Raw genomic sequence first — 27,500 nt, forward strand, 5'->3', positions numbered from 1 at the left:
ACAAGCAAGCATTTTTATTCACACACAGACAAGCATGTATCCACAGCCATACAGTCAAAATGCACATAAAACAGTTAAAACAATAGAAGCAAATGCAGAGCTACAACCGACTATACACGTACACACGGCAACACTTAAAACAACACTACTTGAGCCAGACTGGCGCCACCCACAGACATTTACACAAAAACCCCAAAGAAAAGAAAGAAAGAAGTCGTGACTTCCCTTTTGTGGCTGGTGAGTCCCTCTCCCACGACAGTCAGCGTGGTCGCGCCTGGCCCCGACCTCTCTCGCGGCCAGCGAACCCTCTCCGGCACTCCCCGTCCGGACGCGCAGGTCCACCTCACAACTGGGGCTGCCGCGTCTCCCATCCGTGGCTTCGTGACAGGGCCGCTCGCCAAGCCGCGGGTGCAGGACCTCTTCCCTTGATCAGACAAGCTGACCGGAAGCCTCGCAAACCAGACTCTCGAGCCAACTCGACCAACCAACGACCAAAAAACCCCCGACCAAAAAACCAACCCAATGTCCGTCCTGTCCGTCTATTGTAGCGCGGGGCTCCGCCCTTCGTTCCGCCCCGTTTTCGGCTCCACCTTCCTTCGAGAAGGTTCCCGAAAAGGGGCGTTCCCTCACGCTCTCCCTCCACCCCGCCCCGTGCGGGGGCCGGGGAAGTCAGTTTTTGGCTATGGGCCAGAGAATTATTCCCCCAAAAAGAGGCCCCCACCTTTTCTCACCTTTGACCCCCGGCTCAGATCGCACCTCCCCCACACCAAGCGCGGAGAACTCAAATGGGAGAAACAGGCGGGAAAAGCCCACCGGGCATCGTTGTAGCTTTTTGTTTGTTCCTCCGCGGAGATTGTAACCGCACAGGGCCTGTTGCATGGCGAGTGGCGAAGATGTGGTAGCGTAGATGGTGGAGGTGGCATGGTTGTAGCGTGGCTGGCGCTGTGGTGGGGATGCGTGGTTGTTGAGATGCTGTTTGTTTGAAATAAAAGATAGAGAAAGAAAAACGACTAACTCAAAGCATCGCAGCCCGGATGGATCACATAAATTCCCTCTATACAACGGGTTGGAGCTAACTACACATGTACCTATGAAGATATCTCACCTAAGAGCCCTTTATGGTGTAATGCGAATTTCCACAGCCGTAACTATATATATATATATATATAAATATATATATATATATATATATATATATATATATATATATATATATATATATATATATATATATATATATATATCATTTCTGCAGTTAACCACACATGATGGCATTCAAACATGAGCAAATTGATCAGTGCATTTGGTTTGAAGGATGTTAATTTTCCGTTTTAAGTTTAAAAAGCCATTTATTTATTTTCTGCACACAGATATGGGAATATTTTTTTATCTTCCTTTCCTCCTTACACCAAAATGTTACTTCCCTCTCTGCCTTTTCACACCTCTCTTTTCTCTCCCACGTCACTTATCATTCATATCCCCTCCCTTCATTTGTGTTATTAATTTTTATTCTACTTTCTTTTCCATTCAAGGCAATCCACGAACACTGAAACACCTCTGTCGTATTAATATTCGCCGGCAGATGGGGTTGGAGCGGCTAAGTCTGAGCTCAGGCCTTTCTGCCATCCCCCTTCCACGTCTCCTGAGAAATTACCTGCTTTTCCAAGACTATGATTTGTGAGGGAGAAAATTATAGAATCTAGTTTCCTTTTTGTTTCAAAAAGTCTGCAGAGTTGTCTCAAATGAACTACTTGATGATAATTGCTTATTATGTTTACAAAATAAGACTTCTTCATTCATATTTAACAATATAAAATGATCATTGTCTTTCTTGCGAAACAACAATGGATTTATTTGTCGTGAATATGATAATAGATTGCAAAATGCAAGAAGTGCCTGCTTAGTTTTTCAGTTATCCATTATATCTACCTTAAGGCCAAGAATAATTAGTGTACATTTTGACTACAATGAGTATTTTGTAAAAAAAATAAAAAAATAAAATTTGAAAACGAACATACAATAAGATCCAGTGTCTGTGTATCCTTTTTGAATTCCCTCACAAACCATTAAAAATGTGGTTTTGGAGGAGATCGCACAAAGTTGAAAATGGTACAGTATTAGTCATCAAGGACACAGGCAGTGCAAGGTCCAAAAAAAAAAAATAAAGATTTTGACAAAAACATTTTTATTATCAACATCGATAAATGTCCAAGCATGCGTATGCAATTTGTTGATGAGTAGGGCGGACGGTATGTATACATACACCAAAATTTATGATGCAAGGCACCTAGAACACCTGGAAACATTTGCCTCAAAGTTTGAAGCATTGTCGTATGTATTAAATTGATTCACAAATAACTTGGAGGAGGCAATTTCGCTCAAACACTAGGGCCATTTGGTCCTATATCATGCTTTCTTGCTTCCAATCCTGTCATGCCTAGTGGAATTAAGAGCCTCCTGAGGAATGCGTGCTGCTTATCTGTCTGGGCCCATAGACTGATCGCCATCCAGATGGGTTGTAGCTCCCCACAGTTCATTTTTCACTGTATGCTGGCAGGTCTCTGTAGGTCATCCAACCCTCCTTTAAAAAAACAGGATTGTAATATACCGATATTTCTCTTTTTGTGATGTTGTTTTCCAATTGCAGTGCATGCCAAATCCATCTCCACCAACTCATATTAACTTTCAAATTATTCCTTTTCTATGCTTTCCTGCACTACAACAACAGCATGTTAATTCAATCTACCAATTTATAAACTTAAATTCACTGGAGGAAATAGCATGGGAGTTGAAGGAGTGGGGATGAGAACAGTGAGGGTAAGCACAGACATCAACAGGTGGTTAATATACAATAATAAGATCCAATGTCTGTGTCATTTTTGTATCTCCTCCCAAACTAATGGTCTCAGAGTTGAAAATTATACAACATTAATTGCTAAGGACCCAAGCTGTGCAGTGTCAAGAAAAATGATAAACACCTAAAAAAAAAAACCTTCCATTATTCACATCATTAAATGGTCAGACAAAGCAAGGATGAACTATGCTTGGCATGGCCATACCCATTTAGCATTCCACAAATATAAACAACTAGCAGAGTACCCAGCCCCTGAGTCCATCGAGTTTGTGCAATGCTTGCTGAAAATAGTAGTCAGTGTATTGCAAGAAGACGACAGATCAAGGGTCAGCAATGATCTTTTGTTGAAATTCGATGTCTGCTCATGTTATCCCACTTGGAGATGCAAATATGGATTTGTTTAATATAAAGACCATGCTGTTTGTACTCTGTGTTGTTTGCCACACGTCGTGTCCAACGATATTTTCAGACAAAGCATGAGAAACACTTCTAGGGTGAAGCGGACAAGGCTGAGTCAATCAAGCAAGCCATAACGAGGTAGAAAAAGCAAATCAATGTCTTTACCAATGTCCATGTCAGTAAAAATCGAGCCAGAGAGGGAAGTTACAAAATTTCACAATGTGTTGCAAAACATGGAAAGCCATTTACAGATGGGGAATATATAGAAGAGGCTTTTCTCAGTTGTTCAGAGGTTTTGTTCAATGGTTTGCCCAGTAAAGACATAATCACCTCCAGAATTAAAGATGTTCCCATGTCTGCCAGATCAGTGGAGAGATGCATTGGTGAAATGGCAGAAAACGTTAAGCAACAGATGCAGTGGTATTTAGTGTTGTGCTTGATAAGAGTGTCGATATAAATGACGTACCACGGTTCGCAATTGTTGTGAGATGCTGTGACTCAGACAAAGTTCGAGAAGAGGTATGCTGCCTAAAACCCATGCATGACAACAACAGGGGAAGATATAGTGAAGATGTTTGTTAATCATTTTGAGGAAAGAGAAATTGACATCAGAAAAATATTTTGTCTGACAACAGACGGTGCCCCTGCTGTGGTTGGAAAACATAAGGGATTTGTAAAGATCATGGAGGATCAAATTGGCTACCCGACGGTAAATTTTCATTGCGTTGTCAAGAAAAATCTTTGTGCCAAGATTTCAAATTCTTAGCTTAATAATGTGATGACGACAGCAGTGAAGACTGAATTTTCTTGTTGCTCAATCTGCCTTGATGCACAGGCAATTTCAAGCTCTGCTTGAGGAGATGTACAGTCCATACAAGGACATTCTGCTTCATAGTAATGTTCGTTGGCTTAGCCATGGGAATGTTTTGGCACACTTCGTGGACTCTCTTGATGCAATCAAGATCGTTTTGTCAGAAAAAGGTTAAAATTACCTCAAACTTGTTGATGACAAATGGGTCGTGCAAATAATGTTTGCAACTGACATCACCGCACATCTAAATAAACTCAACCTCCATCTGCAGGGTGCAAGCCAAACGGTTATGGCTCTTTCTGAAATATGGAAAGCATTTATTGTGAAACTTGTCATTTTTCTTTCTCAAGACATTGACACCTCGACTTTCTGCTATTTCCAACATGTTGAAGAACTATTGACACATCGCACCATCAGTGTTGCCAAGATTGGAATGTACACGCAAGAACTCACATCAGAATTTTGTCAGATTTCAAATGTTTTGACCTGATGTTTACGTTTGAATGAAACCAGACAACTTTGATACCAGCAATATGGATTTGAGTGTTTCAGTGGATGGGTGTTGAGGATTTTAAAAATGCAGCTCATCGAGTTACAATGCTCAGACTTATGGACTTCCAAGTTTTGGGATCTGCGGCACACACTTGAGGCCACTGAGAGAGATCATGAGGTCTCTTATAGTCTAGAAAAAAAATGAGATATGTAGCGAAATAACATGCGAGAGGCATTTTTGAGGAAAAGTTGGCAACCAGTTTATTCTACCTAATTTGGGAGTGCTGAATTCAAATTTGCTGTCTGCCAAGCTGTATCTTGACCGCTTGACCCTCAAAATGACGTAATAAGCCACGCCCCTTTTTGCCGAATGCGAAATATAATTCTCCTTAATAATGGCATCAAAACTATCATTTGTGGTATCAAATTAAAGCTAATGACATATACATTGCATTCATACTGTCAATGAATTAGTTTTGTATGATCTTTGGTAAATGAAATGTCAAAAGGTCATGATTTGTGTGAAATATACAATCAAAATTATATATACATTTATGGTCCTGTCATGAAAAGGAGAGGAAAGTCAACTTCTACTTTAATTAAAAGTTGGTCAGGTTTTGATTTTAAAAAAGGATTAATATGCATTTAATGTTGTTTGTAAGTGTGACCCATCTCGGTCTCTGAAAAAATTTAGCTTCTCTAGAGGGCGCTAAGTCATCATATTGTGGCTACAGGCTGTCTCTACTGCACACATCAGCAGATGTAATTGGACAAAAGTTACTCCATTGTTATGTCAACAACCTTGTCAATTATACACTATTCTGGTAAGTTTTTAATATTTTGAGCACCAGTGTGATATTTTGTTGGGAACAAGGCATCTGTGAATGTAATTATTTACATGATATTTCATGAATTTGAGTCCTTCCCTTGTATCACGTAATAAAATAACAGTTGCACCAAACGCCACACTAAGTTGAGATTTGTTGTTGTGTGTTCATAATTAACGACAAAATCAAATACCCAAATAATTATATCAGAGTGTATAATAATGTAAAAAATAGTAGCTCTAGGATACAATATAGACTGGTTATGTCAAATTTAAAAGTACAAAAGGCCTTATAAAACAAATCTGATGACATTTTTAATATCAGTTGTAATGGTTACGTCCAATTAAAAAAGTACGGAAGGCCTTAAGAGACAAATCTCATGACAGTTTAAATACCGGTCGTAATGGTTATGTCAACTTACAAATGTATAGAAGGCCTGATAAAACAATTCTCACAACATTTTAAATAACAAATATAAGAAACATTCTCAAACATGTTCAATTATTACATTTTGAGGGTTATCAAGAGCATGTGACCTGCCATGGAGGATTGCTAAGCCTCAAAAGAGAACATCCAACTGAACTTACCCAATGCATCTTTTGCCAAGAAGATGCAAGTGAAAAACTACTTGCCGCCAAAGACCAAGGACTTTCTACTTTGATTAAATGCATATGCCAAAGACAGAAACTTAGCGACCCCAAAAACAGAGCAGCCACAGATAGAATTGTTTCCGTGTTTACCTCAGAGCAAACACATTTGCTCATATGGCATAAATCATGCTACTCAAGCTACACAAGCAAAGAAAGGATCTCTCGACTAAAGAAATCAGAGCAAGGGCTATCTGACGATGAAAAATCGAGTCATCCAAGCACCAGTGCAGCAGAACTACTGACCACACCAGTCTCCACACTAAGAAGCTCATCATCTCCAATGAATTGAGAGGCATGCATGTTTTGCCAGAATGTTGTCGCCAATACAAAGTTGTCATCAGTGACTACAATGAAGACGAGCCAAAGGATCCTTGAAGCTGCAAAGGTTGACCAATGTCTACATGTAAGGATGGCTGGCGTAAGTGACTTGATAGCATCTGAAGGCAAATATCACCCTAACTGCTACAAAAATTTCCTCAGAATTACCTCCAGTACCAAAGAAAAATTCCAACAAACAGATTTGGCGATGCAATCTTGTGTAGCCTTTGGAACTTCTACTGTTACAAACAGCCCTGAATAATATCGTTTTGTAACCTTAAGGGAACAAATTAACAAATCAAAGAGATACTATAAATCTAACTAGTTCCACTTCATCAAAATTAATGATTAGTCATATTTTTAAGACCATCAGTTGTTTTGCCCCACTTCCGATTTTATTACTGGAAGAGGGATGGAGGGATCAACGCTTACAAAACTAGTTACATTTAATGGACTTCATAAATCTTTTGATTTGTTCCCTACCTAAATTATCCCAGATAATGCAATACATACTTCTTATCAATGAGTTGGCAATGTTGAAATTTTGCACTTTTGTATGATACCAAACATGATTATTATGTTTATAATCACTAAGAAGGTAACCTATGGAAATGGGTGTGGCTTATAATGTGATATCAGGGGTCACTGGGTCAGGATACAGCTTGACAGAACTTTTTAAAATTCAGCATATCGGGTAATGTAAAGTATCTACCAAATACACCAATTTTTTTTTTGTCAGATTTTTTTTTCATACTAACAAATTATGCTTCAGGATAAGCCGGCAAGGCCGGAACAGTAGGGTCATTCTGACTGGTATTTTGTTGAGAAGCTTCTCGATTTTAATCTTGATTTACATTAAAATCGAGTTGCTCCTCGTCCAAACACTTGTTACATCACCCCCATCACTCCCATCCCTGATGGTTTATACTGAATAATGATTCCTTAGAATGAAAAAGAACGATATGAATTTAGTCCTAAATTGTCTTTATAGAGCTATGCAGAATTATGTAATATGATCTTATGACCTCATTTGACCCAAAATGACCTCTAAATGACCCCACATGATGTAATATTTATTTATTGATCATGTTTTTTGCAATGTTCATGTCATTACCTTTCATATGATACCACACATGATATATTTACATTAACTTTTACAGTAAACCGTATTGCGGAATATGCAAAAAAGGGGCGTGGCTTATGACGTCATTTTGAGGGTCAAGCGGTCAAGATACTGCTTGGCAGACAGCAAAATTAAAATCAGCATACCAAAATTAGTTAAGGTAAAGTGTCTGCCAGCTTTTCCTCAAAAATGCCTCTCGGGTTGTTATATTCAGAAAACTTGACTCATCGACTATCCTGATCTGTTGGAAATCCCTGCCTATGAAATTTGACTGTTTGAATAAAGTGGCATTTTCATTACTCTTTGGATCTACACACCTCTGTGAATAGATATTTTCACATCAAGTCAGTTCTCTGTCCCTTCTGGAGCCAGTTAGTAACTGAACACTCAGAGCCTTGTGTGGTTCGATGAATAAATAAAACTAGTGATACCCATGCACGGGATAGCAGTACAACATAGCTGGTAGCAGACGACAGACCGTACACAGGGAATGACAAAGATACGCATTGTGCAAAATGCAAGTGGTACTATGGAACGCCAAGACTTCCCAAACATTGTCGGCATGTCCGCTAAGTGCCACAGCAGTTTCATAGGGATCGTGTGATGGCGAGCCGAGGTTTTAGTGGGCAAGCTTGGTATTATAATCGAGATCAGTTTATATATGGAGCATTTATGTTTTACCCTTGGTGTAGTTGTAGTTTTGAAAACAGAGAAAAGGTGCAGAGCCATGGCACATCGTGACATCATAATTGAGAAGACAATCAAAACTTCATTATTTCTTGCCCAAATAGCATAAATACACCAGAGGATCAGTTGAAGACTCCACAGTAATTTGACATCTACTACAGGTCCTGTATCCTGTATCGATGAGTATAATTGCATTGATACAACTATCTGCCATCCTACGTGGTTAGGTTTTAGAGAAGGCATTCGGCTGGTTGACTGATACATACTCTTGGAGCTTATTTGTCCCTCCAACCTCTCCTGTCCTTCAATTAACGTATCATCCTTTACAGCTTGAGTTCCCATCTTCATCATCTGTGATATAGCTTCACCTGTGGACTCAGGTTCTTCTCCATGCTACGGCGATACGAGGAACTCACCTTCTGCGGACTTGTAAAACGTAACCCCTCCAGACTAGATCCTTTCAACCGTGCTCACCGCTGACCTTTCACCCATTTATAACCTGCTGTGTATTACTGTACAAACTGCTTACTTGAGATAAGTTGCCACATCGAGAGTCATGAGTTAACTTACAGCTGCATTGTTTTCTGACATTTACACTTTCTTACGGAAGTCATTCAGTGTTACATCCAATTAGTATTATTGTGCTTAAGGTAGACAGTCAGGATTCATCATATACCTTATGAAATTACCCTTCTGTCTCCTGTCTTATGTTGGTTTCACGCTTAAAACACCACTAAAAGCACAGTAATGTCTTTGTTTTTCCTGTGACGCCCTCCAGGTTAACTGTGCACTTGCTATGGTGCTCTGAGTTTGACATGTAGCACTACTGAGATGATTCTAATTGTATTGATATAACTATCTGCCATCCTACCTTTCCGGATGATTAGAATTGCATCGACTGACATAACTATCTGCCATCCTACCTATCTGGATGATTATAATTGTATCTATACAAGTATCCGTTGTTTTTTTAAACTCATCCATAGCCACGAGTTGCGGTAGATGCGTGGAGTTTTGTACCCTTCCCTTTAATGAGGTCAGGCAGATAAATAATAGTCAGTCAGAAATTATGGTGAAGGACCAGCCCCCAAAAGACTGACAAATTTACATTTGTCAACATACCAAGCTGGGTGTGCGCTGCCGCTTGCCATGTCACCACAGGGCAAATCCCCCTTACCTGTGGCTAATATTTTAAACCACCCATTAGCCACTGTGGCTATTGCATTTTTAGTGGGTTTTTTTATTACCAGTTTTAGATGAATTTTGGGTGATTTTATCACAGAATTCAACCTCCATTGAGACGGCCGAGACAGCCGCCATTTTGTATGTTTTGATTACGGGAATCATGTGTGATTTCGGACAAGCTTATATATACTAACTTTGGTAGTTTTAAACTAGTTTCTAGAAAAAAAAATCGACCGGAATTACGCATGATTCCCATGATTCTCGTCTCAAAATTTTATTTTAATTCCCCCCCTCCGGAATGATTCGGCATGATTCGGCACTACTCGACGCTAAATGCTTCATTGGGTCAGTGGTTGTCAGGTGAGTTTTGACACAATCAGTAGTAGTACCTGTAGTAGGACGAGTTTGTTTGGATGAGAGAGTTTGTTTGGATGAGTGAGTTTGATGGGTGACTTTGGTTGGTTGGATGAGTGAAGTTGATGGGTGAGATTGGTTGTATGAGTGAGTTTGATGTGTGACGTTGGTTGGAATTGTGAGTTTGATGTGTGAGGTTGGTTGGATGAGTGAGTTTGACTGGCATGAGGTTGGTCCAATCCTGGTCCACAACCACCCCGATCCCCCACTACCACCGACTAAAGGCACAACGACCATACCCCCCTCCACACCCACCCACACACACACAATCACCACCACCACCACCATCCCTCACAATCACCACCTCCCCTAATGGTCGTTCATTCAACCAATCTCACACGTCAAACTCACTCATCCAACCAATCTGAACAATCTCATCTCTTTCTTTCAACATCTTTCTCATCTCAAGTGTGAACTCTCAAACCTCTCTCCCTCCTCAAAATCCTGGTGGCGTTTAATCAAATCTGTTTCTGGTGTATGTTCCCCCTCCATCCCCTCCCTTACCTCAAATGGCCGCACTGCTGATTCCACACGTGATAAAGCTGAATGTCTAAACTCGGTGTTTGCAGCTAAATCTTGTGTCCTAAACCCATCACTATCTCTACCCACTTTACCCAGTCGCAGCCAAACTGTCCCTGGACTCTGTATCCTTTTCTCCTGACAAGGTGGAGAGCTTGCTTTCAAACCTCGAGTCAGATTCTGCAACCGGTCCAGACGGCATCAGCCCACGTGTCCTCAAAGACTGCTCTTCTGCTCTTGCTCACCCTCTCTCTGTTCTATTCACCCTCTCATTTGCCCAAGGTCATCTGCCATCTGCTTGGAAATCTGCTAACATCACGGCCCTGCATAAAAAAGGTGCAAAAACAGATCCCTATAACTACAGACCAATCAGCCTTCTCCCAATCATCAGCAAGGTGATGGAATCCATCATCGCTTCAGATATGAAATCCTTCCTCTTCTCCAATGGCTTGATTTCCAATCATCAATTTGGTTTCAGACCAGGTCACTCTACCCTGGATATGCTGCTTCTGCTCTCCCATCAATGGATGGAGGTCCTCAATGCCAGACAGGAAATCCGAGCCGTATCCCTGGACATATCACGTGCTTTTGACACAGTCTGGCACCCTGCCCTACTCACCAAACTCTCTTCCCATGGTATTCAAGGCCATCTCCACTCATGGCTCGCAGATTTCCTCTCCTGTCGCAGTCAACGTGTGGCCCTAAATGGAGTTCTTTCATCCCCTCTTCCTGTGCAGGCTGGAGTTCCTCAAGGTAGCGTTCTGGGCCCTGTTCTTTTTCTGGTTTTTATCAATGATCTCTCGGACTCTCTGGAAAATCCTCTATTTCTCTTTGCCGACGACTCCACCCTCTGCCATACCATCTGTCATCCCTCAGACCAGCAAGCAGCAGCTTCTTCGCTCACTGCAGATCTGGATAAAATCACAAACTGGTCCAACACGTGGCACATGTCTTTCAATCCAGACAAATCTCACACTCTCACTATGTCTCTTTGAAAGGACCGTTTACAAAACCCCCCCATCCACTTTCTCAACAATCCTCTGGAAGAAGTCTTTTCTTTCAAGCTTCTAGGTCTCACTATCTGCCATGACCTTTCCTGGGAAAGTCACATTTCCAACCTCGCCTCAAAAGCCAGTCGCCGACTGGGAATCCTCCGTCGTGCTAAGTCCTTCCTCGGCCCTCTTGAGCTCCTGACCACTTACAAAGCTTTTGTCCGTAGCCTGATGGAGTACTGCTCTCCCCTCTGGGCTGGTGCTCCTGCCTCCCACCTTTCTCGGCTTAACGCTGTCGAAACCAGGGCATTTAAGATCATTGGCATCTCCCGCAATGAAGCTGAGTCTTTGGGCCTCTCACTCAATCACCGCAGGTTGGTCGGTGGTCTTTCTGTCTTCTACCGACTCCTCTCCAGCCTTGCCCCCCCTGCTCTCTCTGCGATTTGTCCCCAACACATTTCCACAGGGCGCTCAAGGTCCGCCAACAACCCCCTTCTGGTAAAACTACCAAAATCACGAATCACTGCTCATCTTCACTCTTTCATTCCTCTTTTTTCCCGCCTTTGGAATAAACTTCCTCACTCTATTCTTTCCCATTCTTCCCTCCAGGCTTTCAAAACAGCTGTTCACCACCACCTCTTATCTTCCCCCATCCAAATCCTCGATCTTTTCTACCCCCGATAATCCACCCAAGCCCACTTCCTTCATTTCTCCTGCTTTCCTTCCTGAAAGTCCCTGAAATGTCCATCTTCTCTTCGCCATGTTCCCCGTCCCATCCCCATCCCTCTCCCTTCCACAGTTCACCTAATGTGTCTGTTCCCCACGGTTTTGTCCTTCCCTCTCCCACCCCTCTTGTCTCATGCCTCCTTGCTGTGAGTTGTGTGTTTGCTCTCATACGAGCCTCGACCAAGGTATACAAAAAAAAAAAAAAAAAAATCCAACTCACTCAATCAACCAACCTCACCCATCAAACTCACACATACACCTTAAAATTAACTTATTATTTCATATTGCTAAAAAAAAACTTTTGAATAAAATATGTGGCTATTTCCTTTCTCCTGTGGCTAATCATTCTAAACCTGGATTAGCCACAATGGCTAATTCCTTTTGAAAGCCAGAGCACACCCAGCATACCAAGGCCCACCTCCCACACAATGACGTCGAGCACTGAGGAGGTAGAGTCTTCTCCATGTAGGTGGAAGACAAATGTACCATATCGCTCTCTCCCCTTGCCCAGCCTCGTCCAGTTTGACGCAAGGGAATGAATGGGATGAGACACCTTACCTCCATCGTCGAAATTGCACAATGTCATCCCTCAATGGTGAAGGTACGAAGGAGACCTTACTCTAACCAGATGTACGTAATACATGTTCAAAATGTTCTAAGGATCTATGTGAACACAAATTATGCTTCAGGTCTTATCTAATAGTTCTGCCCTCTTCCCAACAGACATATTTATTAGAATCAGAGAAACAGGGAATCAATACAAAAACGAATGATAAAATTGAAATCATCAAAAGGTTTAATGGTATTCCCCACCTCCTTTAATACTATTCCCCACCTCCCCGAGTTTGAGGCTGATTTCAGCCAAGAAAAAACAAACAAAAAAAAACACGTAAAAATAACTTGATATGAACAACAAGTTTGACAACTCTTCCAATGTCGATAAAATATTACAAACCTCAAACATCTCATTTACATTTTTATCATTCCACAAAATGTATTTGTTAAATAGTTTCTGTGATCAAGTAAACCTTTAGCTCATGACAGCACAAATAATTAAACAAAATAATGGTTTCTCTGCTTCATGGTCATGAAAATCCACAAAAAGATTTTCATACCAATCAATTGTTTACTTATTCATCCTGCACCCTCTACACCACTGATATGCAGGCTTGAACTCAGTCCAAGCGGTATAAAACTGAAGCTGAACTTTTAGCCTCGCCTTCGTAGAGATCTCTCCATTTGCTTACACTATAGTGAGGTAAGTAGATAAATTAATTTGCCGATGTAAACAATGACCAACATTGCATCAATGGCAACCTTTAATCTTGTATTTATAAATATTATCATCATTCACAGTAATTAATGAGTTCACACAAATTATTGTTTGTGACGGATTATAAATCTTTGAGTAAATAATATTTACAACCTGGCTAATTCAGGGGCCTGACTATTACTACGCAATTACAGTTATTTTTTTAACCTGAACAAGTTAATTCCTATTCTAGTTTTTGAGAGCATGGTGTGGCTTTTAATGTGCATATATTTAATTCAGTTGGGTGTTTCATGGAGCACCAATAGCCTTTTCCTGGTTCGCATTTTATTGCCCATCCTAAAAAACCTCAGGGCATAAAGTCAACTGCAATGTGTTGATTAGCATCACAAAAGACCATGCAGAACAGGAAGACTACCCTCTTCCCAATGGTCATTTATGAGTTGGCTGAGTTGCCACAACCTCTGGGATGTTAGCCAAGTGACCTCACCCCCATGACCACTGTCCCACACACCTGGAGAGGTATTAAATGGAGTGTTTTGGAACATTTTACCTGATAATTACCATTAAAACCAGGAAAGCTTATGCTCTTAAGAAATATCGTCTTGTTCACAGACTCAATGCCAATTGTATCACTCACGTGTTTGTTCACCTTAGTGATCACAGATGCTGAGTCATGCATGCCTCATGTCTATGATATTTTGTTTTTCATTTTGCTCTCTTCTCTAAAGTTTGGGATCTGTGATTAATATCACAAAGGATAGTGGTTTATGCCCACTTCAAGGATTAACATCACTAATTATACTAGTCGAATTAACTACACTAAAGTTACACTTTTCAGGATTCCAAGTTAAAAATAGGGAAGATCTGGACATTTTCATATTCTAGTGCTTCATCACCACATGCCTCGTGTTGTGCAAAGAAGCTCCTTGAGAACAATTAGATTACGCTAATGAGGCTTTGGTTTCATGATAATCATCTTGCTCATGTTGTGATGCTCCAGATGGAGAAAGTCCGTCATCATCTTCATCTGATTGACCATTTTTCAGTGGCCCAAGCTCAGGAGTAGGGTTTTCTTCATTCGTACTGCAAGGTCACCAGATTATAGCAATTACAATGAAAAAAATAAAAAAATAAAAGATTCTTAAAACAATATTGGATTTAGAAAAGGAAAACAAATATGAGTGTATATCGATTTTAGCACTGTTTTTAATTATACTAGCAGGGACCCGTGGGACAAAGTTCTGCAGAAAACCTACCATTTATTTGGGAGGTGTATAGGCATCGAAACACTGCCTCACATGCTCCTGGAAGTTTATGTTTACTGCTAACAACCCAGCATTGATTTTAATCATCTGCACACTTTTTGCCAAAAACCAGTGTTTTGAATTTGTTTTATGTTCCCAGAGATCAGATGTTGAAGTGGAAATAAATGATAAATTGCATAAATTGATCAATTGAATTTGAAAGTCGTTTTGGACTTCCTTCATCCACACCATCAAGCTGATTGAACATGCACATATTCTTTGTTCTTAAAGTTGGCATCGTGCAATGTCACCACAATGGAGAGTTTTCATGCAGGCATTGACGATGTTTGGTCGCCTCCTGAAAAATAACCCCAAAAAATATTTGACTAAAATTTTCCTCCAAAAATTAAAATTTCCCACCCTTCAAGGAATTGTTCACCATGATGTATTGAAGTGACCGATTCAAAGCTTCAGTAAGAAAACGGTGGCTCATAAGAGCCTCATCCCACATGAGCAAGCCTGCAGTCTCAGGAAGATGACCAGTAGCACCCCATGGTGTCATGTTGCTGGAAGAATTATCTTGAGGTGAGATGGGAAACTTAAAACAGGAGTGCGCAGTGTGCCAGAGCTTAAGAAGTGTTGAAGCTATTCCTGAAGAAGCTGCAGCAAGAGCAATTGACCCTGCTTTCGAACATCGGCCAGAATAAGATTTGAAAGGAAAAGTTTTTCCTGTTCCACCTAGTGCAACGATAGAGAATGCCATCTTCCCTGACATCAATTTTGCTTTTCATGGCTTCAAAGGCAATTGGCATCAATATGTTGTATACACCTGTTGAATACGTCATCTTCTGCAGGGTCCAATTCCTCCACACCAAGGCCATACTGATTGTGCAAGTGACAATCTCCTTCAAGAAGACCAAACTCAGTGTCGTTCACCCGTTACTCCACCAGATCCTGAAGATCGCAAGCCACATCGTTTGCAACTACATCCTGAAGAGCTTGCCCAGACAGTTCCTGTTGCTGTCAATGATTTTTTTTTAAGCATGGGATAGATCATCAAAATAGTCATTGTACAGCTTTTGGGGTTCTGGCAGTTCACAAAAAGCAACATTGTTATGAACAGGTCTCTTAAGTATGATGGCGACTACGTGCGTGCAGCTTCAGCTTGACAGACACTCGATCCCTTCGTTGTTATCCTCAAGTAAGTTTAGCAACTGGCAAGCATATTTGAAGGTCTCGCAGATGTATCCATTGATTGTCCGCAGATACTCGAAGCTCGTAGCATTGGTTTGATAAAGATGATGCACATTAACGATTTCTCCTTGGTTTGGATGAACAATGTAAACTCTTCCTATTGACCTTGTGGGAGCTACTCACCATTGCCAACAATTTTTCAGCCAGATGAAGTGCTCAGTGAAACCGCAATAAAGTATGTTTCTGGCAGCCATGTTTACAGAGTTCATCAAGAAATAGGGGGTTAGCATAGTATGTGCTACTGCAGCTCACGCTCGATCTGGATTGGCAGTGATAAATGTGACACACTGCTCATTCAGGAAATGAACACAAAGTTGGTGAACTGCCAGGGAGTGGTCTTGTGTTGAAAACCCAAAAAAATCTGTGCTGCTTCTGAGGCACCAACAAATCGACACTGCTTGTAGCGTTTTATCTCATCTTCGCATTCATCTATTGTGACCCGGACCAGATCAACGCCTGCCGCAAAGCAGATTGTAGCCTTGTCAACATCTTTGAAGATATATTTGTAAAAGTACTTATTTGACAGCTTTTATTGAGGCACGGTATTCGACATTGATGTGGGCACGATCTTTCAGTAACAACCATGGATTGTAAGCTACAACACTTTGGTTGTCCAATTTAAAATCCCTGCCAGATATCCTAACTACAGCTATATGGTGGCCCATTGCTGGACTTCCACATCTATAAGTAGGATAAGAATCATGCCCAGGGCATGTATGAGGGCAGAAATCCTTCAGGAATTTCTTAGAATAGCCACCAGAAACCATGTATGGGCAATTCAGGTTCAACGCTCTGCAAGGTCCATGCACAGCACGTATTTTCTGACGCATTCAAAAGGCTCTTGCATTCATATCTTGGCAGGGTTGGTGAATTCAGCACTGACATCTCTGTGCATGTTGGAAACATGTGTGCTGTTCACCAGTGAGAATAAGCAGCAAATAGGCATGAGGCAGCCCATGTTTTTGAAACTCGATAATAAAAATGCAAGCCCATACAGCACCAAATATGCCATTTGTGATGTCAGCATGAAATTGATGCAACATTATTTTGAAGACTGGCAGTCAAGTCAGGTTGATCAGCAGCTGTGTGCCCATTTTCCAGTTCACAGACTATTTTGTGCCAATGGGTATTACAGTGAATGAACAATGTTGTTTTTCCGATTTTTCAGACAATTGCCATAGTATCTTCATAATGCTTTGACATAAATCGTGGGCCAGCTGTGAAAGTAAAAGGAAGAATCCTTCAGGAATATGTGCCAATCAGCACACTCAGCATCCCCTGAAAAAATAGCATCTTGCTGGCCATTGGACAGAGCAGCACACAGTTGATGTTGATTTTAATGCAGATAGCGCAGATGACTGGACTAAATTTTGGCCCAAATATTGACACAGTACTGCTGATTGTCGATTGCAGCAGTGCAGGAAGTTAAAGCTACTCTGATGTTTCATCAACCGGTCAGAATAGAATTGTTTTGCAGTAACATTACATCAACAATCCTTCTGAAATAATTGGCGATGGAAACAATCAGTGGCCTGCATCAAAAGAATTTGGTAACAGAGGGGATCATAGGTTCAATGATCATCCATGAAGTGATGCAAGCCAAGATCCCTGTTCCCTTGCACATGAAAGATGCACACAACCATGTGGTTCCTCTCCTGTTCTGCATCACCCTCAGAAGATTTAGTAAGCAGGCTTGAAATCTCATTGCTGGTCGGTTGATTGTCGCATCCAGTATGCTCCACAACAGGTGTTCTGTCAGCATGAAGGCCAATTGAAATGACTGAAGGAAGGTTTCCAGCTTAAATCTGATCCTGGATACTCAAGAAAGACAAAACATAGTTGTTTGTGGCATTGAGAAGCATTTCTGACAAAGTTCGATAAAAATTTTCCTCAAACTCGTGGTTGTAATGTTGGGCATGAGGAAGCCGCTCGCTGCACACCAATTCAAACCTGATCTTCAACATCATAGAAATATGTCTGCAGACATTCTGGTTCTTTGCCGTTGGCATTCCTCAGAGGACTCATCAACCGATAAACCATGCCGTGGATGTGAAAGTTGGTACTCCCTCCAATGAAGGTCACATCCGTTGTTTTCATGTTGGCCATCAATAATCCTGCATTGAATTTCCTGATGTGTAAGCTGAAGTACTTCACCATTGAGTCATCACAAGTAAGAAGATGATGAAGTTAAGGTGGTGGATCTGGAATATTTGGGACAAATCATACCAGACAGACAGAGAACACATACTGAATTGTGGTTCCCTGATGGATCTGCCAACATGCTCATCTTTCCACATTAATGCAATGCAGTGACCACATGATTGATTTATAAGACCACAGGTATGCTCATACACATCATACATCAGAAAGAGAAATTTCATCCAGATTATGTCGTCGTGCCACACGAAACGTTGAACAGAGCGGCATTGTCACTGCATTACATTCCTGATTGCCTCACATGCAACATATTGATGCCAATTCTCAGGAAGCTGGTGTCCAGCTACATCGGCAGCACACACAGATTGCTGATGAGATAGCAGCAATTTGTTGCCAGTGTTGAGCGGCATCTGCATCACACAGATTGCTGGCGAGATGGAGACATAGTAGCACGTGCATGCCGGTGTTGTGCTGCATTGGCTCAAGCACAGATTGCTGTGGAGATGGAGACATAGCAACAAATGTTTGCTGATGTTGAGCTGCATTGGCATCACATTCATATTGCTGAGGAGATGGAGACATAGCAACATGTGCTTGCTGATGATGAGCTGCATCGGTATCACACACAGATTGCTGACTTCTGCGATCAAATTGACACGGCGCCATTGTTAACGTTGTCTGGCCATTTAATGATGGCATTGTTCAGCAACATCGTGATCAACAAACGTCTTTCTGTTACTTTTCGGCATTTTTGGGGCTTGTATAAGGAGTCTTACAAATGAATAATAAGAACTCAAAAAGAAACTAGAAAGCATCTGAAAATGCAAAGCTCTCTTCTTCCATATGCTAAATGATACCTTTGACCTTTGGGAAATTTTGACCAAATTCTTAATTTTTCTTCTCCATAATTGTCATAATAAAGCTTTCTTGAAAATTTGATGCCAAAAATTCAAATGGTACAAAAAAAAAAGAAAAAAGTTACTGCCCAGATAGACACAGACACTATTGCAAAATGAATTTTAAGTACTATGCAGCTTAAACATCTGCAGTCTTGCCAGCAACTCTGCATTTTGGACAAAGGGAATATGCAGACAATTGTGTTCCTGCAACAATTGTCACACAACAATAAAGAAATGCAAGCGAATTAGTTACGGCTCGTTAGCAGTGATCAGAAGTGTGTTCTGAAATAACACACCACCTCTCATCAAGTCAATAATACACCGCTTTAATCCAGTAACCTTGAAGTCATGACAAAGGGAATGCAGTGTCACTACATTAAATGACATGTAACAAGAAACAAACGAATTAGTTACCAGAAGCGGTTTCTGAAATAATACACCGCTTTAATCATGAATGTTAGAACAGTACTCTTGGCCTATACGTACTGCGGCGGAAGGCCTACGACGCCACTCCTTTTGATATTTGATGATAATTTTAACAATCGCTGTTTGTGTTTCACACTGAATGGAAAACACAAAGGTTGGGCATGAATAGCGATTGTGAATAAGACATTAGGTTCGACAATGTGTTGGGCCTGAACTGTATGAAAATATAAATGGTGGATGTTGGAGTCAAGCATCCTACACTGTAATGATGTCCCAGACGTAACGACGTAGCATGACAAACAGACAGACGGAGAGACAGAAAATTGCCGCCGCTTTAATATATAGATTACAAATGATTATGATAAGCAACTGGAGTTGCAATGTAATACAAATGAATGAGGACAAACAAATCAGTAGAGTGCATGGGGAACATCATGATTCATTCAGAATGGGAACAAGAACATTTCGTATTTTGATAATGACTTGGGCATTTATTTTTCTTACCGTTTATTCTTGCATTTGGTGATGATGATGATGATGATGATAACAGCAGCAATTGCAACATAAATTATAATTATAAGAAGAACGACGTGTTCTGGACTGTGTTGTTGTAGATTTGAATGAGCACTGGAGTTCGTAGTTTTGGATTCACCTGCGAAGATTGAGGAGTACAGTTCATATACGTGTTTGGTAGTTTGTAAAGCGTTTTAATATATTTATTGGATTCGCTATATATGCTAGATATCCCTTATTGTCGACTTTTCCGTCTGTGTGTGTGTGTGTGTGTGTGTGTGTGTGTGTGTGTGTGTGTGTGTGTGTGTGTGTGTGTGTGTGTGTGTGTGTGTGTGTGTGTGTGTGTGTGTGTGTGCAACGTGAGGCTCCACAGCACGAACCAGCGAACCGATTTCGATGAAACTTTGCCAACAGGTGCCATATGGTCTGGGAAGGTGCGCGTTTGAATTTCGTTGCCTAGCAAACAACTGTTGCTGTGCAGCAGCTGAAAAACCGCGTACAGTATTTTCAATACTTGTCCTTCAGTTTTGAATGTAGAGAAAAGAGACTACGGAATTAAACACTTCGAGATATTTAGAAAATTTTACTCCAGCCGATTTTTCATTGAGGTTTTATTTTTCAAATGGTAGTCCTTCAAAAATTGGGTGTCTATTTACCGTCATTTAAGGTGTGTATACAGTGTTTGTAAGGAACTACACCATCGTTCCACCTTCGATCTCTCCTCGATCCAAACGTTATTGACCAAAGTGAAAATGATCCAAAATAAATGGAATCACCGGCATGTCTGTCTTTGTGGATTTCTAATAATTTGTTTATTTATTTACCGATAGCGATTCCACGACCCACACACCACCTTCAATTATTTGTTTATTTACTGAAAACGATTCCACGATCCACACACCACCTCCAATTATTTATTTATTAACTGAAAATGATTACACGACCCACACTCCGCCTCCAATTATTTATTGATTTACAGAAAACGATTCCACGACCCACACTCTGCCGCCTCCAATTATTTATTTATTTTCCGTAAACGATTCCACGATCCACACTCCGCCTCCAATTATTTATTTATTTTCCGTAAACGATTCCACGATCCACACACCACCTTCAATTATTTATTTATTTACCGAAAACGATTCCACGACCTACACACCACCTCCAATTATTTATTATTTAAAGTGGGAGCGGCGTAGGAAAGTGGGCGTGGCTTTTGAAAAATATTGTGTGGCTCAGGAGGTGTGGTCAAACAAGAGCATTGAGAGAAGTTTATCAGGTTGTGTGTGTGTGTGTGTGTGTGTGTGTGTGTGTGTGTGTGTGTGTGTGTGTGTGTGTGTGTGTGTGTGTGTGTGTGTGTGTGTGCAACGCGAGGATCCACAGCACAAACCAGCAAACCGATTATTTTTCAAATGGTAGTCCTTCAAAAATAGGGTGTCTATTTACCGTCATTTTTTATGAGGAGTGCCAGTTGGCAAAATACGCAATAGGAAAAATCTTGCCAGGCAGAGGAACAATTGTATGTGAACAGATACGTCTTGGCAATGAATCTTCGTCGGTGGATCGGTCAGAATGAAAAGCATCGTATCCAGCGCTTCGATTCTAGTGAATCCCTCGTCGCCTACCGACTTGTACCATTATTGTTGTTGTCGTTGATGTTGTTGTTGGTGTAATCATTAATGTGATTCAACAGTTTTAAAGACAGAAAGAATGTATGAAATAAATTTCTTGGGAATTCGTTTTTACAACAGCAATTACTAACATTGGAAAAAGTTTACAAAACAAATGAGGAAAGGTTCACCTGTGACAATGAGATTCACCCTGATATATGTATCTTTGTAAACACCATTGCCAGAATAGTAGGTCCATTCACACTCGTACTCTCCCGAGTCGGCAAGACGAAGATCCTTGATCATAATGGATGCGTCACCTTTATTCAAATCTCCAATGAACTCCACTCGCTCATGTTCGCCAATTTTCGCATTTGTATAATCTATAATCTGTGGGATTGGAGCAGCCAAGCACAGTCAATCTTTAGAACACATATTCAACAACAGTTTAAAGCCCCTCATTTGGCCAATTCCATTAAATGGAAGAATTTTAAACAAAGTTAAGTCACCCCCACCAAGAATGCCACATACAAGCCACCTGACTCCTCTTATTCTGATTTCCTCACAACCCAATATTGCCTTAACACTTTTCTACTCGCCCACTTCCCATTCAGTCCTTTGTCTGATAAATTCATTTCCTTTTCTCAATTATAGATTACTTCATTTTTCCTCACTTCCATTATTTTATGGATGCCACAGAGATAAAAAAAAAATGCACTTATTCAGTCTTTGTGAGAACAGATTTAGAGGGTCTAAATAATCAGGTATTCTTTGTAGTTCTCTAAACTAGTTAGAAATGTATGAGATACAGCACCATCGACTTTTGTCCCATTTCGTTGTGTTGCAGCCTGAATTTAAAATGGATTAAATTTAAATTTTTTGTCACCGATCTACACAAAATACTGCATAATGACAAAGTGAGAACGTGTTTTTAGAATTTTTTTTACAAACTAATTAAAAATGAAAAGCTGAAATGTCTTTCGTCAATAAGTATTCAACCCCATGAGTCAATACATCATAGAAGCACCTTTGGCAGCGATTACAGCTTCGAGTCTTCTTGAGTATGTCTGCATCAGCTTTGCATATCTGGATTTGGGGATTTTCTCCCATTATTCCTTGCAGATTTGCTTAAGTTCTGTCAAGTTGGATAGGGAATCTCAGTGAATATTAATATTGAAGTCTTTCCACATTCTCAATGAGATTCAAGTCTGGATTATGGCTGGGCTGCTCAAGAACTTTCACGTTCTTGTTCTGAATCATTCCATAGTTGATTTGGCTGTATGATTGGAGTCATGGCCCTGTTGGAGTGTAAATCTTCACCACAGTCTTAGGTCTTTTGCACTCTGAAGCAGGTTCTCCTCAAGGATTTGCCTGTATTTGGCTCCATTCATTGTTCCTTCTATCCATACAAGCCTGATCATCCTTGCCGCTGAAAAGCATCCACCATAGAATGATGCTGCCACCACCATGCTTCACGGTAGGGATAGTGTAAGATGGGTGATGAGTGATGCTCGGTTTCCGCCAGACATTTCGCTTTGCATTCCGACCAAAGAGTTCAATTTTCGACTCATCTGTCCAAAACAACTTTTACCTCAGGCTCACAGAGTCTTTCATGTGTGTTTTGCAAACTCCAGGCATGCTGTCAGGTCAGGTTAGATCTGTGACCTGCTACAGGTACCATATAAACCTGTACTAACCTGTTCCATGGTCGGGTTGTCGGCGTCTAAACCGTCTCCCCCACCAGGTTTTCTGGTGAGGAGGGTGTTTGGATATGGACACCGAGCAGGATTAAAAACAAAACCTGTCAAAGGGCGGAGGAGCTCCTTGTGAGCCAACGGCTATCCATATCTCGTGCCCAAATGTGTCTGAAGACGTCCTCCTGCAGTTGGGTTACTTTTTTATCAGGAGGTTGGTGGCAGGATCTGCACTCCAGCCACCATAAAACCCTTCATTCCGCAAAACACAAAAAAAATCTGAAAACCCACTCCGTGGGAGTACCTCCTGCACAGCTTCCCTTCGCAGGGCAGCTCACCGGATGACAGGATTGGGGCAAAGCCTTCACGACCCTTAATCTTTGATGATAGGAGGGAAACCATAGGGTAACATCCCTGAGTCAGATTGCGGGAGAGTGTGGCGGAGTGGTGCTGAGGTGTCGTCCACCAGACAGCGGTCTTCTTGGGTTAACCTGAGGCAGTCCCTTCGGGTGGGTGCCTGAAATGTCCTATACCTAAGAGAGGATGATCACCTGTCTCTGTTATCATCTGAGCTCAAGCGTTTGGACATCGGGATTGCAGCTCTCTCTGAGGTTCGGAGACCGGATTGCGGCGAGATAATGGTGGGTGGTTACACCTACGATTGTTCTGGTCGCTCTGATGGTTACCATACCCAAGGAGTTGCTGAAGCTGTGTCCAATAAGCTGACCCCAATGATAATTGAGGTAACACCGGTCAATGAGCGTATTATGAGATTAAGGATTCGTCACTCCTTAGGTGTCATTTCCCTGGTCTCTGTTTATGCTCCGACTGAGGCGAGTGATCTCACCGTGAAGGATGCATTCTATGCCACGCTCGAGTCCGTGGTTGATCAGTGCCCCAGACGAGATACACTTCTAGTCTTGGGGGATTTCCATGCATCGACTGGAACTGATAGGGATGGTTATGAGGTGTGTGTTGGTCCCCATGGTTGGGAACTATGAACCAGAATAGCACTAAGTTCCTTGACTTTGCAAGAAGTCATGGACTTAGAGTGGCTGGTTCATGGTTTCAGTGCCCACAAGTTCATCGCTGGACTTGGTATTCCAACGCTGGTGGTGGGGCAAAGGAGATTGACCATGTCCTGATTGACAGTCGTTGGAGGATGATCCAGAACTGCAGGGACTACTGGAGTGCTCAGTTCCCCAATACTGACCACAGGCTTGTTGTCGCAACTCTAAAGCTGCACCTTAAATCCTGGAGACTGGTACCATCCCAGCTTAGACTGGATATTGGCAAGCTCAGGGATGAGAGAGTAGCTGAGCAGTTCGCGAACAGGCTGAGTGGACATTTGGGGGGTCTGGGTGCTTTGGGGGAGTCGTGAAGAGTTGTGGAGTGCCTTCAAGACCACCATCCTTGACGTTGCCGGTGGATGTCTTGGAACTCACCGCAGGGCAAAGAATAATTTTGACTCTCAAGGGACACTGGATATCATTGACCAAAGTTGCCGGGCCAGGCTTAATGGCAGAGCTGAGCTGTTCAGGGAGCTGAGGCGTAAAACTGTACGTGCACTGAGGGTGGACAAGGAGGCCTATGTGCGAGGAATCTGTGAAGGGGAAGTGCATACCTGTGGACAGGTGATTCTCGTCTCGCTTACAGGGGAATTCACGCATTGCGTTCATCCAAGCCCATACCTCGGAGCACTGCAGTTAGAGCAGAGAGTGGTAGGCTCTTGACAGAGGATTCCGAAGTGAAGGTCCGCTGGGCCGGTTACTTTGAGCGGTTGTACCAGGCTGATCCCCCAGCTGTCGAGTTGGACATCAAGGGCGTTACAATCCCTGTTGCTGACCCTCCAATCAACTGTGGTTCACCTTCGCTTGTGGAAACACGGGCTGTGGTGAACCAGTTGAAACGGGGCAAAGCTCCAGGGATCTGTGGCATCCATGGTGAACTTCTCAAGGCTGGTGGAAATGTTGCATTTGTGTCGTTGCATGCAGTTTTGTGCTCTGCCTGGAACACAGGCATCATCCCAACTGAATGGAAGAGGGGCCTTGTTGTTCCTCTCTGGAAAGGGAAAGGTGATCGCCAAGACTGCAACAACTACCGAGGGGTGACGCTGCTCTCAGTGCTGGGCAAGGTGTTTGCTCAGATAATTCTTGATAGAGTTCGCCACCATCTGCTTGAGCACCAGCATCCAGAGCAGTCAGGCTTTACACCAAAGAGGTCAACGATTGACCTTATCCTTGCTCTTCATGTCCTCACCGAACACAGACGAGAGTTTCGGCAGGCACTGCTTGCAGCCTATGTTGATCTCTGTAAAGCGTTTGATTCAGTGAATCGGGATTTCCTCTCGAGGATTCTTGGTCTTTGTGGGGTGCCACCAAAACTGATCGATCTGATGTCTGAACTCTACTCTGGTGCTGAGAGTGCTGTGAAGTGTGGTGGTACCATCTCTGTCTTATTTCCTGTTGTTACTGGAGTTTGTCAGGGGTGTGTTCTGGCCCCCACACTTTTCAGCACTTGTATGGACTGGATTCTAGGGAGGATATCGGAGAGATCAAGCTGCGCTGAATCGTTTGGGAATGTCAAGATCTCGGACCTTGATTTTGCCGATGATGCAGTCATCTTTGCGGAGACTTTAGATATCCTTTTGGGGGCTCTCGAGGTGCTGAATGAGGAGTCGGAGCCGCTGGGATTACGGGTTTCTTGAGTCAAAACTAAGATCCAGGCTTACAGTGACATCTTGGATGCTGCTCTCCTGTCTGTGTGTTTGTGGTGAGGATGTTGAGGTCGTGGAGAGATTCACTTACCTTGGCAGTGATATTCATGTCTCTGCTGGCTGCGAATCAGAGGTCAATAGATGTCTGGGTCGGGCCTGGGGAGTCATGGATTCACTGGATCATGGGGTGTTGCACCGCCGGTACCTGTGCGGGAGGACGAAAGTCCGAGTCTTCAGGTCCTTGGTACTTCCATTCTTGCTCTATGGATGTGAGACTTTGACTCTGACCAAGGATCTGAGACGGAGACTTAATTCTTTTGGTACCAGGTCTCTTCGAAGAATCCTTGGCTATCGCTGGTCAGATTTTGTGTCCAACAAGTGGTTGCTGAGAGAGACTCGGATGAGATTTGTTACCTGCATAGTCCCTGAGCATCAGTTGCGGCTGTAAGGACATGTGGCTCGTTTTACTGACGCTGATCCTGCTCACCAGATTCTCTCAGCGAGGGAGTCTCATGAGTGGAGGAGGCGAGTGGGCCAACCACGTTCCTCGTGGTTGCAGTAGGTTGACCATCATCTCAAGGAGATGGGCATGGGCCTGGCATCTGCCTGGGGGATGGCCAGACGGAGGCCCTTGGAGTACCAGCGGAAATCGGACACAGTGACGCGCTGTTCTGGCACATGCTCCCATACCTGACCTAGGCATGCTGTCATGTGCCTAGTGTTGGCTTAATGGTTTGGGTTGTGGGCTCGGGATCCGAGGATCCTGAGTTCAAATCCCCCTCCACTGTTGAATTAATACCAGGTGGGGTTGACTCTGCTTGTCATCCTTCGGAGGTCGGCTTGCTGGTATCCTGTGTCGGAGTGGCAACCAATCCAGGATTGTACCCACTAGCCAAGGAGACTGCTTCGGCAACACCAACGCTCTGCACCGAGTATGGTCCCAAGGATCGATGGATGTCATGGGCCTTTTTCTCAGGAGTGGCTTCCGTCTGGCCACTCTCCCATAAAGCCTAGATTTGTGAAGAGCTGCAGAGACTGTTTTCCTTCGAGCAGGTTCTCCCATCTCAGCCAAGGAACTCTGTAGTTCTGTCAGAATGATCATTTGGTTCTTGTTCGCATCCCTGACTAAGGTCCTTCTTGCACATTTGCTCAGTTTGATCGGACGGCCAGCTCAAGGAAGATTTTGCATAGTTCCATATTCTTTCCATTACCTAACGATGGAGCTCACTGTGCTCTTGGGAACTTTCAAGACTCAAGAAATTGTTTTATACCCTTTCCCAGATCTATGCCTCCCCAATTTCTGCTCTGACATGCACTGACAACTGTGGGGCTTTCTATAGAAAGGTGTGCTTCTTTCTAAATCATGTCCGATCAATTTATGTAGACATTTCAATGATGATCAAAGGAAATTGGATGCACCTGAGCTCAATTTGGAGTGTCATAGCAAAGGGGTTGAACACTCACAGAAGACATTTCAGCTTTTCATTTTAATCGATTTGTAAAAAATTCTAAAAACATGTTTTCACTTTGTCATTATTGGGTATTTTGTGTGGATCGATGACAAAAAAATTTAAATTTAATCCATTTTCAATTCAGGCTGTAACAACAAAATGTGAAAAAGTCAAGGGGTGTGAATACTTTCTGAAGGTACTGTTTGAAATGAAACTTTCAAAGTTAGAGAGGATATTTCTGATAATATAAAATACCAAAATAGCTT

At 42.2% G+C, this 27,500-nt stretch overlaps 2 protein-coding genes across 12 annotated transcripts in view; one reads left to right on the plus strand and one right to left on the minus strand.

Annotated features, from left to right (window-relative positions):
* Positions 1–2,017, plus strand: part of LOC147020377 (dynein axonemal heavy chain 12-like) — an 89,729-nt gene extending 87,712 nt beyond the window's left edge. For all 3 annotated transcript variants that reach the window (XM_085895690.1, XM_085895693.1, XM_085895691.1), the window contains one exon: positions 1,533–2,017. In XM_085895690.1, the coding sequence (XP_085751816.1) occupies positions 1,533–1,681 (149 nt within the window). In that variant the 3' untranslated portion in view covers positions 1,682–2,017. The remainder of the gene's footprint in view (positions 1–1,532) is intronic.
* A 10,753-nt stretch (positions 2,018–12,770) lies between these two features.
* The window catches only part of LOC147020378 (hepatitis A virus cellular receptor 2 homolog), a 55,679-nt gene continuing 40,949 nt past the window's right edge, over positions 12,771–27,500 (minus strand). For all 9 annotated transcript variants that reach the window (XM_085895700.1, XM_085895699.1, XM_085895698.1 and 6 more), the window contains 3 exons: positions 21,565–21,763; positions 19,755–19,902; positions 12,771–14,353 (listed from right to left, as the gene is read on the minus strand). In XM_085895700.1, the coding sequence (XP_085751826.1) occupies positions 14,212–14,353; positions 19,755–19,902; positions 21,565–21,763 (489 nt within the window). In that variant the 3' untranslated portion in view covers positions 12,771–14,211. The remainder of the gene's footprint in view (positions 14,354–19,754; positions 19,903–21,564; positions 21,764–27,500) is intronic.

The sequence above is a fragment of the Eptatretus burgeri genome, chromosome 9 (assembly GCF_056783735.1).
Source record: "Eptatretus burgeri isolate ZD-2024b chromosome 9, Ebu_testis_v1, whole genome shotgun sequence".
In the NCBI taxonomy this organism is placed as follows: domain Eukaryota; kingdom Metazoa; phylum Chordata; class Myxini; order Myxiniformes; family Myxinidae; genus Eptatretus; species Eptatretus burgeri.